General features: G+C 51.6%; 1 protein-coding gene across 2 annotated transcripts in view; it reads right to left on the reverse strand.

The window, feature by feature from the left end:
• FAM222A (family with sequence similarity 222 member A) overlaps positions 1 to 15,243 on the reverse strand; it is an 85,119-nt gene that overhangs the window by 37,578 nt on the left and 32,298 nt on the right. For both annotated transcript variants that reach the window (XM_026656857.1, XM_026656858.1), the window contains exon 2: positions 14,247 to 14,378. In XM_026656857.1, coding sequence (XP_026512642.1) covers positions 14,247 to 14,328 — 82 coding nt within the window. In that variant the 5' untranslated portion in view covers positions 14,329 to 14,378. The remainder of the gene's footprint in view (positions 1 to 14,246; positions 14,379 to 15,243) is intronic.

Below are 15,243 nucleotides of genomic sequence, written 5' to 3' on the forward strand. Positions count from 1 at the left end.
CTACACAGCTGCAGAGTTATCATTGCTCATGGTTTTATTTAATGGTTTTTCTTAATGCACCAGCTCCTGGAGTCTTGTGATTTTTTTAAAAATGAAAGCTGAAATTCTCAAATAAAGTCACTTTTTTAACCCTCCTAGTTGTGGAGGAAAAAAATTCAGAGATTTTAAGATCAGTAGGAACCACTGTGATCATCTAGTTTGCCTTCCTGTATAGCACAGGCCATAGGACTTCTTTAAATTAATTCCTGCTTCACGTCCAATAGCTGTGATTGAACTAGAGCATATCTTTTAGAAAAACATCCATCCTCATTTAAAAATGTTCAGTAATGGAAAATCCACCAGAGTCCTAGGCAAATTGCTCCAACAGTTAAAAATTTGCACCATATTTCTAGTCTGCATTTGTCCAGCTTCAACTTCCAATCAGTGGATCTTGCCAGACCTCACTCCAATAGATTAAAGAGTCCTGTCATATCAATTTTCTGTTCCCCATACAGGTAAATACAGCCTGTAATCAAGTCACCCTGTAACCTTCTCTTTGTTAAGCTAAGTAGATTGAGCTCCTTCAGTCGTTCTTCTGGCTCTTTACTGAGCCCTCTCCAGGTTTTCAACATGTTTCTTGAATTGTAGACCCCAGAACTGGACACAGACTTCCAGTAGCAGTCACACCAGATAACCTTCCTACTCCTATTCCAGATTCCCCTATTTATACATCCCAGGTTCGCACTAGCCTTTTTGGCCACAAACTCGTACTAGGAGCTCACGTTCAGCTGATTATCCACCACAACCCCCAAGTCTTTTTCAGAGTCATTGCTTCCCAGGACAGAATCCCCCATCCTGTAAGCATGGCCAATAGTCTTTGTTCCTAGATGTATATATTTACATTTGGCTGTATTAAAAGGTATACTGTTAGCTCGCGCCCAGCTTACCAAGCGATCCAAATCGCTCTGTATCAGTGACCTGTCCCCTGCATTATTCACCACTCCTCCAATCTTTGTATCATCCATAAATGTCAGCAGGGATGACTTTATGTTTTCTTCCAGGGCACTGACGACAATGTTAAACAGCATAGGGCCAGGACCCAGTCCCTGCAGGACCCCCCGAGAAACACAGCTGCTTGAAGACCATTTCCTGTTTACAGTTACATTTTGAGACCTTTCAGTCGGCCAGTTTTTAATGTGTGCCATGTTGATTTTTTATTGTTCTTCTTTCTTAAACAAAATGTGCAGTGCCAAAGTACATGCCCGACAGAAGTCTATTACCTCGACACTATTACCTTTATCAACCAAACTTCTAATCTCATCCAGAAATGATATCTAGTTAGACATCTATTTTCCATAAACCCAGGCTGATTGGCATCAATTAACTTTTAATTCTTTATTAATTGAAGTTCCATTCCATTATTTGGCCTGAGTTTGATGTCAGGCTGACAGGCCTAGAATTACCTGGGTCATTCCCTTTACCCTTTTTAAAATACTGGAGCAACAGCTTTCTTCCAGGCCTCTGGAACGTCCTCAGTGTTCCAACACTTGTTAAAAAACAACATGAATGGTCAGAGAACTACTTGGCCAGCTCTTTTAAAACTCCTGGATGCAAGTTATCTGTACCTGCTGATTTAAAGCTGTCCAACTTTAGGAGCTGCTGTTTAACATCCTCCTTAGTTACTTTGGGAATAGTAAGTATTTCTTCATCAACATATGATTCTGGCTTTTCCGCAAATACACAACAGAAATAGTTATTGAACCTCTGAGTACTCTACCTCTTCTGCATTATTATTGACAATTCTACCATTTCCATCTAATAATGGACTAATACCATTGTTAGGGTTTACGCATACACTTTAAGGCCAGAAGGGACCATCATGATCTGGTCTGACCTGTTGCACATTGCAGGACACAGAACCTCACCCACCCACTCCTGTCATAGACCCCTAACCTCTCGCTGAGTTACTGATAAAATCCCTTCTTATTGCCCTCAGCTCTGCCATAGAGTTCTCCTGGTATTCTTTTGCTTCCCATATCAATTTTCTACAATTTCTAGCTTTTAATATCATATTCATCACTATCCGCTTCCTTTTTTCCATTTCTAATTTATGTATTTTTAAAAAAATATTATAGCTGCTTTCACCTCCTCTCTAACCCAGGCTTATTTGTTTTTAAACCACTGCAGCCTTTTCTCTTAGTTGTGGCTTTGTGGGTATCCAGTAAAATGATCCTACAAAGTTCCTAATTATCATAAACAATTTCCGGATTAAATTCTTCCTCCTAGCTGATTTGGCTCATAATTGTTTTCAGCTTTGTAAAATTGGCCCTGAAATCTGGAAACATGACCCAAAGGCTCAAAAAGCAAATAAAATAAGTGGGGTTCATATTAAGTCATGTTTTTTGGGCTCTGAAACAGGGTTTTTGATTGCTTGGGGATGCCAATACTGCAAAAGTTTGGGACAGAAAGTGAAGCAGCAGCTGTATTCTCCTGGTTCAAGCCGCACCACACACTCCCCTTCCCCCCACTTTAACCTGCAATTCACGCCCTTTCAAGGTCCTTATCTTGTACTGCGTTGGGTGGAAAGTTTGACAGGGAAGCTGCAAAGCTACAGATTGAAACCCACCCTATGGAAGAGCCTACGCACACCTTAAACTGAGAGCTGTGCATGCTCTGTCCACTAGGACTCATTCCCCTACTGAATAGCTCTGGTGGGAGACAGACATGCACACAGGGGCAAAGCACCTTCGGTCTTTATTTTAAAACACACATCTGCCAGCCAGTCTGATCCTCTGCCTCATTTTGTTACTGTTTTGGGGGTTTCACATGTAGTCCCCTTCCCAGGGCCGGCTCCAGGCACCAGCACAGCAAGCAGGTGCTTGGGGCGGCCAATGGAAAGGGGCGGCACGTCCGGCTCTTCGGTGGCGGGTCCCTCAGTCCCTCTCGGAGGGAAGAACCCGCCACCGAATTGCTGCTGAAGAATGAAGTGGGGGCAGTACAGCTGAAGTGCCGCCAATCGCGGCTTTTCCCCCCCTCCCCGCCCGGGGCGACAAAAACGCTGGAGCCAGCCCTGCCCCTTCCCCTCCAAAATGCTATTTCCTGCAAATTAAAATAAGTATAAATTGCCAGGATCCTCCAACAGAGCCCAAGACGACGGCTCTCCTTAGCAGTTTAATGACACACTTAGAGCTGTGTTCAGAGCTCTGTACAGGGCGGCGTAACCTTTTAAAACCCAGCTCTTACGCCCTCCACAGCAAATGAACGCACAGCATCCTTCAGAAGGTAGCGAAAGGAAAATCCCCCCCCCCCCCCCCTCGCCCCATGGGAGTAATGACACACAGGCCCCCAGCCTGCTAGAAGAGGTGCGCAGGCTCTACTGGGCCAGGCGTGAAATCCAATCATGCTAAAACAGTGTTTACGGTAAAAGGCGGTGTTTTATGTTAGCAGTCAAACCCCTTTGTTCCTTGGCAGGCTTTGGTAAACAAACGGCACTGGTTATCTCATCTTTCTAAAAAGCACCTGCAAAAAAAAAAAATAAAACACAGCTCAGCAAAGCACTTGATGTGCTGGGAACAGGTGGGTTTATTCCACAAACCTTTGATGCAGTTTGTTCAAAGCAAGGACACGGAGCATCACACTCTGAGGACTTCTCTGCCGCGTCAACGCTTGCAGCTACTCATGTGTTTTAGTTTCTGCCTAGCTCACCCGTCCTCCACCCCTTCCACCCAGCAGCACATGCAGCAGAACCTGCTAGCCACCAACCTGACAAGACTTTGCACTTATCTAGTGCTTTTCATCTTCAAAACACTTTGCACACCGTTAACTCATTAACCCACATAGCACCTCTGGGAGGTGAGCCTTTTAGATCCTCATTTTACAGACTGGGGGAAACTGGGGCCCACAGCTAAATGAGTTGCCCAAAGGGTATTCCCCTATTCGATCTCCTGGCTCCCAGATCAGTGGTCAGGCCTGGTCTTCCCCCTCCAGGCTGGGGAGCTGAAAGTCCTACAGCGTGTTTCAAATGCATCATGGTAAAAGTTCCAACTGCAACTGCAGATGAATCTCTGCGCAGAGCAGAGAGGCCATGTGATTAAAAATATGACATGATCAGAGGTTCTACCAGGCTGGCAAGAAAGAATGTGAGTTTTCATTTAATTAAAAAAAAAAAAAAAAATCAAGGCTGTGAACCACTGTAAGTGCTCACACTTTGAAAAAGCCTATTTCTCATTAACATTCTCCATGTCGGGGGAGCTATGGGCCCCATTCTGTCCTTGGAGGTGCATGTGGGCGCAATATTACCTGGGGCTAACAATACAGCAGGTTCTCCAGGTTGGTTCTCGGTCTCCAAATTAGCAGCCTATGACGCTTCTTTTAGCGGTCAGCATCTTACCAAACTGCAAGCCCTTACGTTTGAATACAGCTAATTTGCTCGGCAGCAAAAAGTGACCTGGCAAAGGGGTCCATCTGGTTAATCCATAATCAATATTTTCCATGGTGCAGCTTTAATTTTGGACAGCAGTGTGTAAATTAAAAAATATTTATCAGCCAATAAAAGGAGCAATTCAAATAGGCACAGTAATTACTCCCCCAGAGTGGCACTACATCTCCGGCAATCTGAGGAGTCTCTCTCCACATGGGGCTGGTCAAGGCTGTATTTTATACATGAAACATGTAGCACAGAAGAGGGGGGGGGGGAAAAAAAGCCAACTAACAGAATGGATGCCCCCCCCCCCCCAACCCTTCCTATATGTACCTAATTTGGAGTGCACAATCTGCTGCCGCTGATGAAAATGACCTTTCTGACCAATGTCACCCAGACCTTCACCTCCCCTGCCGGAACAGTGCAAGTGGGAATTACTAGCTAAGACTTCAGCTGTCACAGCCCCCACAAGAAGCTGATCGAGAAAAGCGCTAGTGGAACAAATCCTGGCAGAAACAGGCTCTTTAATTCCCTCACAAGTCAGCGTTCCCTAAAACGCCCACCCTAAGATCCCCACGTCCGCTTGGAACACACGCCTTTCGCCTGCCTTCCTTCAGGGCTGGAGGTTCTGCTCTTTGGGCTGATGCCAGGACAGCAAGAGCTCCAAACGCCGGGGGTTCTTGGCTTCATACCATGGGCAGGAACAACAAAGACTTTAGAAGTGGCATCAAAAGCTGAGCTAAGGACTTCAGAAGGCAGACTGAAAACCTGGGCCTGATAAGCAACCGAAATCCTTTAGTAGCTATACAAAGGAAGTTGTGTCAGAAACAGGCATGCACTGAAATGTCTGAACAGTCTTATCAACACAGGCACTATCTCTCTGTGTACAGCCCCGCTGTCAGCACGGAGTGCTATGCCCCCAGCCTGCACCGAGCCCTGGCATGAAGCAGCCATCAAAAGAAAGACAGAGACGAGACCACGGCGGGGCGGGCGGGCTGTGGGGGTGGGAACGAAACTTGCTCTGTTGAGAAAACGTTGGCTGTGAAAGATGTGGCTCTGTGGAGCGGCCAAACGGTCTCTCAAAGCCAAGCGCCTGCCGCATCTCTACCTGCTGCTGTGCACACACAGCGGGGCCCAGACACCCGTGCAGAGGCTCACCCCGGGGCTGCAGCCCTGCTGGAGACAAACGGAAACCGCTGAGGCCCTGGAGCGGCAATTGCACCTAGCGAGCCGTCGGAGATGGAGGCCAGTGGACAAGCAGGTGGGAACTCTTCTTTGCTCTTCCCAGCGGGAACCTCTGTGCAAAGGCTAAAGTCACCTTGAAAGCGAGGTAAGTGCCCCGGCTACAAGGTGAAGCCCAGGCTGACGCAGGCAGCTGGAGTCCCAAACAGAGTCGGACTGCATGGGCAGAGGCAGCCTCCTTTCCCGGGCCGCCAGAACTGTCCGGTGATCAGCTCCACCCGGGGTTGCTGTGACGTGTGACATGAACAGCACCCCCTGGGCGAGGGCAGGGAGATGTAAGGCTCCCGTTGGGACAGGAGTCGCACGGAGCACTCCTCGGATCCGGAGCCACCAGAGCAGCATGTGCAGGACTCCTCAGCGGCGTCCGCTGTTGAGATTTCCCGTATGGTCCGTTCAGAGCCGAGGGCGTGCTCCACTCAAGACAAATCCAGGGAGGTGCTGGGCGCAGAGATCCGAGAGCCTGACGCTCGCCCCAGCAAGCCAGCCGCACGCGGAGCCCAGAGGAAGGAGGCAGCTGGGCCCCTCATTTCGGTTTATTCCTCGTAACGTATTTTAGCAGGGCTGCGATTCGTCTCCTCTCAGCATGGAGATGCCAATTCTCCCCGACCGGCCCCTTGCGCGATCAAGCCCACCAATGCCCAGGGCGCTCGGAGGGAACACCACACCATCAGTGCACACCCCCGGTGGCGGGGGAGAAACCAGCCCAGTGCCCGGCCCCTCTCTGCACTGCAATACACACCGCAGCTTCACACGTGACCTATAAAGCTCTAAATAGTCTCTGGGGCCAGGTTTGCAAAGATCTTCAGGTGCCAAACGATGCAGATAGGTACCTAGTGGCATTTTCAAAAGCACCATAGGTCCCTAGTGCCGTTCTGCATCTTTAAGCATCTAAAGACATTTGATAAATGGTCTAAGATACCAAAGACCAGATTATCTATCAGAGCAAGTTAGCCTCAGTGCCTCCTTCCTCAGGTTGGCCGCTCTCCTCCGCCCAGAGGCCACAGTATTTGGAGAGCGACAACTGTAAATTCCCCCTTGTCAAACCTGTTGCTTGACTAATTACCGTCACAGTCACCCACTCCTGATGGAAGCTAGTGTCCGGGCTATGGCCACAGATCCTCAGAAACCACACAACCGCAAGAGTCAATCAGAGCAACCAACCAAGAGTTACCTCCAAAGGGGGCGGGCAGAGGATGAGTTGTGCTCCCTAAAATGCTGATGGCAGGCAGACACCTCTCCTCTGAGTCACTTGCTGCAGGAAGTTGTGTTCGGGGCGCGGCTGCCCTTTGCATTAGTGCTGGACAAGGGCCCTAGCAGCGCTGTGAAGGGGGTATGTGTTAATAGCATTACTGTCTTTCTGACCCTGAAAGCTGCCTGACGTGCTGTCCAGGAGCAGAGGTGTTGGCCCCAACGTCCTGGCCCAGCTCCAGTTTGGAAATTACATTTGGTCTCTTCTAAAATTACCCAGGCAGCCTCAATAGGATGTGGGAGCCTCTACTTCTTGCTGGCTTTTGTGATCTGTTTACTAAGTGATGGACTGAGACCACAAGCTCATTTCACACAGCCCACGAGACAGCCATCAGATACTAACAACGTGCAATCCTTATTGACCTGGGCCGGAATTGAACTGGCAACCTAGAAATCAGAGGCTCTGGTACTATTTACCAGCCTCCCGAGCTGTCCAGCCCTGCCACTTGCTATAGTTCAGGCGTCCCTGAGAATCTATTTTTAATTATTTTTTTAAATAGAAAGCGAGCGCCTGGCTCAGGAAGCGCTCCATAACGCTGAGCTAAATATTGATCCCAACCAATTACAGATGTGCACTTCCTGCTCACACCACCGCAGATGCACTAACAACCCCGGCCTAGCAGCAGATGCACCGGCGTCTAACGGAAGGCACATATCAAGTGACATTTAATTAAATATAAGCCACTGCTACATCACTGCAGAGAGCAGGAGAAGAACAGGGGTTGGCCAAGCTGAGAGGGGTATTATTTGATTTATAATTTAAATAAAGCTCAGAATTCCTGTAACACAAGGAGAGTAAAATCAAAAGGGCCCAGCCTGCTGAAGTTAATTGGATGTGATATTTTCCGAGGATGCCTCCTTTTGCAGCGCATCCCTGCTCCTCTGCAAGAAGGCCAGGAAAGGGAGAGGGGTGCCTGGGGGAGGATATGGAAGGCCAAGGCATTGGCTCACTGTGCTGGACCCCTTCCTTCCCTCCTGTCTGCCCAAAAGCTGGGTGTCCATGCAGGACTTTCCCTCTGCCGAAAGCAAACAGCCCCCCTCCTCCTCACTCACCCAGGGAACTGAGCTTGAAACCACAACACCAAGGGCCTGGCCGAGCGGCTCGATAAATCTGACAGGAAACACACTTAGAGATGGCAATAAGTGGCCCTGTGGGTCCAGAGGGAGGCCGGGACGGGCGGGCGACAGCCTAACGCGCTGGCTTTAAGAGCTATTATTGCTTTAAAGTCTAGCTGGAGACCGATGCCTGCAGCAGCTGCATCACGGGCGAAATCCCACACGGCTGCAGGATGTCCCACAGTGCTCTGGGGCATGCACGACAGCCTTGCTGGGGAGCCCAGCACTGAAGAAGCTGTAATGAAAAACATCTTCACCCAGCAGAGATGGGCTGTGCTGTCCCCTCAAGGGTACCTTGCCTTCCCCTCTCCGAGAGCCACGTGCCCAAACGTTTCCAGGAGCACAGGGCTGGAACGTGGGTCTGATCCGTACAGCCAAGGCACTCCTTAGAAGAGCTGATTGTAGTGAGGGGCCATGCAAATTCTCCAAGTCAGCACAGGGACAGCACATGGAGGGCAGGGGATATTTGCCAGAGTTAAACTGAAAACAGCAACATCTTCCTGCCTCGGAGAGACAAGGCCTAGAACGACCTGCCGGGCATGGGTCTCTGCGGGGGGAGGCACACTGGAGCTGTTTGCCAACAAATTCAATAGCGTCCTGGGGGGACAACGAAACGAACGTGGGTGAGTGGAACACTCTTATCTTCAGAAAGGGAGAAACTCCAGCCACAGACGAGAGCCTTATTTACAGCTCAGTGAAGTTTGTGATTCCTGGTGGAACAAAGACTTTAGACCTGTGGCACCAGGACTTGAAGCCCCTAGGCTGGGGGATTCTGAGGAGCAGACGACAGAGCTGTGTAAAAAGAGGCAGCGTGGCCTAGTGGACAGGACTCTGGCCTAGGACTCAAGAGACTCGGGCTCTATTCCTGGCTCTGCTGGGTGACCTTTGTTGAGCGTGCCCTCTTCCTGCAGACTGCTGGCTCTTGGGGGCAGGGACTGCCTCTCACCATGTGTTTGTACAGCACCTAGCCCAGAGTGGCCCGGATATTGGTCAGGGCCAGTAGGTGCTACTGTAACACAAACACCAAACAACAGGTGGGCATTTTGGAAGGCTTCCATGAAGCAGATTCACAGGTAACTCTAGCTTCATGTTGCTCTGGTTACCTTGGGTGTGGGAACAAAGGGTGTCTAGGCCAATGTGGCCCAGGTGCCCTGGTAACCTCCAACGTGTCTGGGTAGTGGTGGTACAAGAGGTTTCAGAACTTGCTGGACTGTTTGTTTTTCCAGAATCTCTGGGTGGCTTTTCCAAGATTGAGAAAGATGGTTTGGCCTTGGTGCAGTGGTGAGTCTGAAACTGTCCAGTCAGGACTCGGGATGGCAAAATAGAGCCCAGACGCCTTCAACCAGCCAGCAGCCTTCCCTGCTACAGAGGCCCTGCTCTGCTCCTGGCACATGCTGGGGCCCCTCATCCAGCTCCGGCTCTCTCACGGAGAGGTGGAGGAGAAGGTATTGCTGGCTCTTGGAGATTCAGATGAGAAGCAGGCCAAAGGCCCAAGAAGTTCCATGAGGGATCTCGCAGCGGATGTGGCGTGGGTCTGGAGAAGACACTTCTCTCCTCTGTAGGAAAGGAAGCCTCTGACTGGAGAAGCCCTGCTCTGTTCCCCAGCCCCAGCCTCTCTGGCTTCACCTCAGCCCAACCCTTATCTCAACACTCGGAACCACTCGCTCCAGTAAGACCCTGCATGAGGTCTGGGCAGATTTACACCCAACGTTACCAGTAACACACAGCTCTGAGCCCTCCGCCACCCCATCCTCACCAGCCCTCGCCACAGGCCGAGGAGCAGTCGAAGCCATTGCGCTGGTTCGGGGCCGATGGGCTCACCTCCGCACACGGCAGCACTGCATTTCAGAGCGGCCCCAGCAGTGGGGACCCCACCGAGGCCCCCCACCGCCCTCCCATACCAACTAAGCAACTCACGGAGCCCGTGTGCACTGGTCGCTTTCCAGATGCCATGGGGAAAAGGTGTAAAGGGAGAAAAAGCAATTAACCAGCAAGACAGAGGGGAAGGGAAAACCTAGGGTGGGGCCCCCACCTGGGAGGCCAGGGCACCGAGTCCAGAAACGTCAGCGACACACGCAGCTCCCGGCGCAGGCGGGGACATTAGTCAGCTCACCTTTTACGTGAAATTAATACAAAAATTAATCAGAGGCGCAGGCAGGATAATAGGATTTCACAGTGGTGCCAGGCCAGGCGGCCACCGTGCCGAGCGCCAGACTCATTTAATATCGACAGAAACAGTGCCAGAGGACAGAAATAAGACCCATAAAGATAATTACTGAGATACTCAGGAGCAAATTAAGCAATCAGAGGCACTTCTAAATTGTGGCTCGTTGGAAAAGAATGCTATCTTTTTCGATTACCTAAGCAGGCGTTTAGCAGGAGGCTCATCTGCCCCATGCTGCACGGGGCCCGGGCTCGCCTTTCATTCTGCTTCACAGGGCTCATGGCAGCTTCCCCTCCCCGTTTGCCACAGGTGTAATAAAGAAAGAGGGGAAAATTATATTCAAAAACAGATGCCTGGCCCTGGATGTCACCTGCAATTTAATCTGAAATAGCAGGAGGCCGAGAGAAAAAGAGGCGTGCTGCATTTTCCCATAACGAGCGGAAACATATGGTCAGCTAAACTTTGATTAAGGTGACCTGGCTGGCGGGCGGGCAGAGGCAGCGAGTGCATTGTGGGGGAGTGGGCTAGTAGGAGACTGTTGCCGAGAGAGGACAGAGTAGCTCCGAAGTGGCATAAAGCGAATCAGTGGCCTGTGGATCTCTTCTTACCCGCCCCTCGGACTTGGGGGGCGGGGGGCGCTGGGGGCAGGAGGAGGAGAACCCGGCTCAATAAAGACAGCAGCAGTGAGAGAAAGGGACAAGCAAGGCCTACAAAAAATGCTACAAGCAAAGAGACAAACAGGTGCGCCTGGCATGGCTGGCCCAGGATAGGGGAGGGTGTGAAGAGCCTCCCCCCCCCATGCAGTTTTCAGGCACAAACGCTGTCCCTGCACTGCCTGCTCCCTCCGAGCACCCTGGAGCAACAGCCACCATACAGGGGCCTTGCTCCCTGGCATCGGCATGCGGCACCCTCCGTCTGGGCTGGTGCAGGCGGCACCCAACGCCTCCCAGATTTCCCTCGGAGAGGCCAGAGCTGCACCTGCACGCGGCCCAGTGACTCAGCGGCACAAGCTAGCCCAAGTGCCCGGAGAGCACTGGGATACTCGCATCTGGGGACGGCAACGTACGCCGCTGCTGCTCCTCTGCTCACACCGGGCATCACACCGACGTTACCAGCCCGGTCAGAAATGCCATAAGTAATTAAAAACGAAACCATGGCTGTCAAAAGACGCACAAAACAGTCCCTCTCCCACTGAATTTGCAAAATCCAGTTGGTTGCCTTCGAGCAAATCAGCCAGAATCGGCTGCATGGCAACTCGTTGCTGTATAGGCCTTCGGTGCCAGAGCTACTGGCCTCGGCAGCGGGGCCAAGAACTGGATGTGCATGGAGGCTGCACGCCACTCTCTCCCTTCCGCGCACTGGGGACGCTGCACCTCTGCTGCGTCTGTTCTATAGGGAGGAGGGCAGGACCCCTTGGCGCCATCACTCCAAGGTCTTCTCACACCTGCTCTGCACATGCTCATGTGAAGCTTAGGCTCATAGGGAATCAGGCCCAATCCCAGCCCTGGGAGCCAGGGAAGGTCCCATTCAGCTGTGGTGTGGATCGGACGTTGGGCAGCCAGCCAGCCACTGCACCTATTCACCTGATCCCTCTCTCTCCCCGACACGAACGCTTCGCTCGCTCTGTTATTCCACTTGCCACTCAGCGCACTAACAGCAGGGCAGCATGGTTTCAGACCCGCGGGTCACCCCACCACGGGACTTCACTCATTCCACGACACATGGTAACATCTCACACGGGACCGGGTGCACAAAGGCCTATTAACTCCCCCACTTCCAAAGCTCCTTGGTAATTTAGACATATTTCAGACAAGGAATCCTCCCCTAGCCTGAACATCCACAAGGCAGGACACAGGAAGAACCCAGCCCTTGCTCGTGAACCTGCCAGCACCCAAAGTAGATTGTGCACTAATTGATCCATTGAAGGGGCTCGGGATTCCTTGCGCCCCCTCTGTCCCGAATGGGAGGAGGAGGAGGAGGAAGGTGATGGTCTTTCCAAAAACTTTCCTCCTCCTTTTACTGAGTGCAGCATTAGGCAGGCTGGTGGGTGTTTCCCAGGATCAGCCTCTATGGTTCAGAATCCCTCGCAAACAACAGCTTGCAGACGTGCCTGTTGCCAATATTAGAGAATGACAAGCCATCTTCACCCCCCCGGCCCACCCCTAGCCCTGAGTCCCACGGCAGTAGGGGAAGGGAACCTCTGAAGCCCTGCGCGCACGTTCCCTGAGCCTGGCTCAGAAGAAACGTAGCTCGGTATCCAGGCGTGACCGAATAGCAATAGTTTTACAACAGCAACACTCAGTTGCCTTCCGGACGCTAATAAGAAAAAGACCTGAGCGATGCTGTAAGCTCTGAGCAAGCGTCTACACGCACAGACACACGCTCGGTTTGCTCCGCACACTGAGCCAGCAGTGGGCTGCAAGACAGAGCCCTGCGAGAGAGGAGAGGGGGTGGCAACCTTCCCGTTCTGGCACAGGGAGCAGCTGAATGCTCAGTGGGGAGAGCCCCTGGTGTCCTTCTCCACTAAGTCTATTGGAAACACTGGGAGGATCTTCCCCTGGGGCACAAGAGGAACTCAGCCCTGGTCTACACTAGGCGGGGGGTCGACCTAAGATACGCAACTTCAGCTATGCGAACAGTGTAGCTGAAGTCGGCGTATCTTAGGTCGACTTACCTAGCCGTGAGGACGGCGGCGAGTCGACCGCTGCTGCTCCCCCATCGACTCTGCTTCCGCCTCTCGTGAGCTGGAGTTCCGGAGTCGACGGGGAGCGTGTTCGGGGATCGATTTATCCACGTCTAGACGAGACTCGATAGATCGATCTCTACCCGCCAATCCGGCGGGTAGTGAAGACCTGCCCTCAGAGACCAACGTGAACTGAAAGGAAAGGTGCCTTCAGAAATACAAACAAGTTTGTAGATTAAGGCCACATGGGCCCACTGTATCATCTAGCCTTAACATGGGCATTCCCCTGACTAATTCCTGCTTCACATCCAATAGCTGTGGTTGAACTTGTTTTTTCTAAAAGATACAGTCATCTGATCACTTCAGACCCTTCCCATCTCGACTTAAAATGGCAAATTCAGCAGTTGGTTTGATTGTGCTGGGGTGCACAGGTAGGGGAAAATACGTCTCCAGGAAAATACAGATCATTAACCAAATACCTTGGGGCTGTCACACGCTAAAAAGCGGAGCTTTAGTAGTTGATTTGTCTTCAGCCCGGAACGCTTACAAATCCAACGGAGACCAGTAGAAAAATATCCACTCCCCTCTTTAAAACACACATTCATCACTTGAGAATCTTAATGTGTCTTTCCCAGCCGGAGAGGTCAAACCCGCCTGCCTAAAGCAGGCTCATTAAATATACATTTAATCATGGTTTGGATTGAGAGACAAAGGCTGCTCGAGACAGGTGCTTTACTGGAGTGACCTTTTGGAACCCATTTTAATGTAACTAGTTTACAGCTTATCTGAAAGGCCAGCTCGTCAGGAACAGCAGAGCTACAGCAAAACTGGGAAAAGTAATTATCGGCGAGGGAGGGGGAAGGGGGGGTTAGAGATATTTTAAGGAGGCTTCAGAGCAGGTGTTTGCCACGGCGCTTTGGAGACGTTGCTGCAAAATTTTCTGAAGTTCGACTTATCAGCCAAAGCGACTCAATTTAATTCGCTTATCACGTCTCCTTCCTTTCCCCCATCCCCTCTCCTGATTTTCCTGTTCTTTTTAATTATCAATTAAAGAAATGTCTTTTTCAACGAGACAAGAAGCATCAAAGCAGCAAGTAGGCAAATGCTTCCTATCCGGGAGGAAGGGAAAGGGACACGGGCTGCCTTCCGTCTCCCATAGCAGGAGAGGCACAGGGCAGAGAGGGGCCTCAGGGCTAACCCGCTCCATGGGACAGGGTGCTTGGAAAAGACAGCTCAAGGGACAGCCAAGCACGAAGCCTGACAGAGCCAAGGGAGGTTTGAAGGTCAATGAATAACTTGATGCCAGGAAATGAACTGGGGAGATCAGGGCAGGAAGCCCCCTCTCAGTGCACAGCATATGCCGCCTCCCTGGCAAAGTCCCGACAGGCACTTACACTTCCGCGGCTCCAGGGTCTTGTTTGGACATGCGAGGTGCTGGGCTGGCGGGTTCTGGGTTCTCTGGAGACAGGCCAACATGGTCCAAGTGTTGGAGAGCGCTGCTGGAGTCACGACTGGAGACCCTCACGCTGCAAACAGACAGAAAGGGAAGGCGTCAATAAGCAAATGGGATCGGCCATGGCAGCTGAGCGTCACATGGCCTCTCTCCCCCTCACGAACACTGCATGTGGCTGGGAAAGCCGGCCTGTGAGCTAGAGAGCGTGTGATGGGCGGGTAACGCTGGGTCGACGTGCATTAAAAGCAACGTTTGTCAGAAGCCCAGTCATAGACGCCGACTCTGTGGGTGCTCTGGGGCTGGAGCACCCATGGAGAAAAATTGGTGGGTGCAGCCAAGCTCCCCACCCCAGCTCACCTCACCTCCTCCCCTGAGCATGCCGCGTCCCCACTTTTCCTCCCAGCGCTTGCCGCCACAAAATTTCGCAGTGTAACAAGCTGTGGGAGGGAGGGGGAGGAGCGGGAACACGACGTGCTCAGGGGAGGAGGCGGGGCCGGTGTGGGGATTTGGGGAAGGAGTCCAATAGGGATAGGAATGGGGGCGGGGCAGGGGTGTAGTCAGGGCAGGGCCGGGGGTGGCGGCGAGGGTCAAGCACCCACCAGCGCCAGGAGAAGTTGGCGCCTATAAGCCCAGTGACCACAACTGTTTTATACATTTCCTGTTAACGTTGGATGGGAGACGACCTTTCTTACACACTACGGAAATTTCATCCCATTCTAGGTTTTCTCCAACAGAAAATCAAAACCTGAACAATTTGTAATTTAAGACTGAAAACATTTATTTTTCATACCCCGTCGCTCCAAAATCCTCTCTACCCCCCAAAAATGTTTGCTTCGTTCCCACTCCAGCCCCGCAGGTAACATCCCCTCAGCAGGGCGGCACAAGACACCGGCACGCGACTTTCACGCTTGTGCAGCGTACAGCGGGGCATTTGCAAC

This window comes from Terrapene carolina, unplaced genomic scaffold, assembly GCF_002925995.2.
Source record: "Terrapene carolina triunguis isolate 2854851 unplaced genomic scaffold, T_m_triunguis-2.0 Scaffold234, whole genome shotgun sequence".
Classification (NCBI taxonomy): Eukaryota; Metazoa; Chordata; order Testudines; family Emydidae; genus Terrapene; species Terrapene triunguis.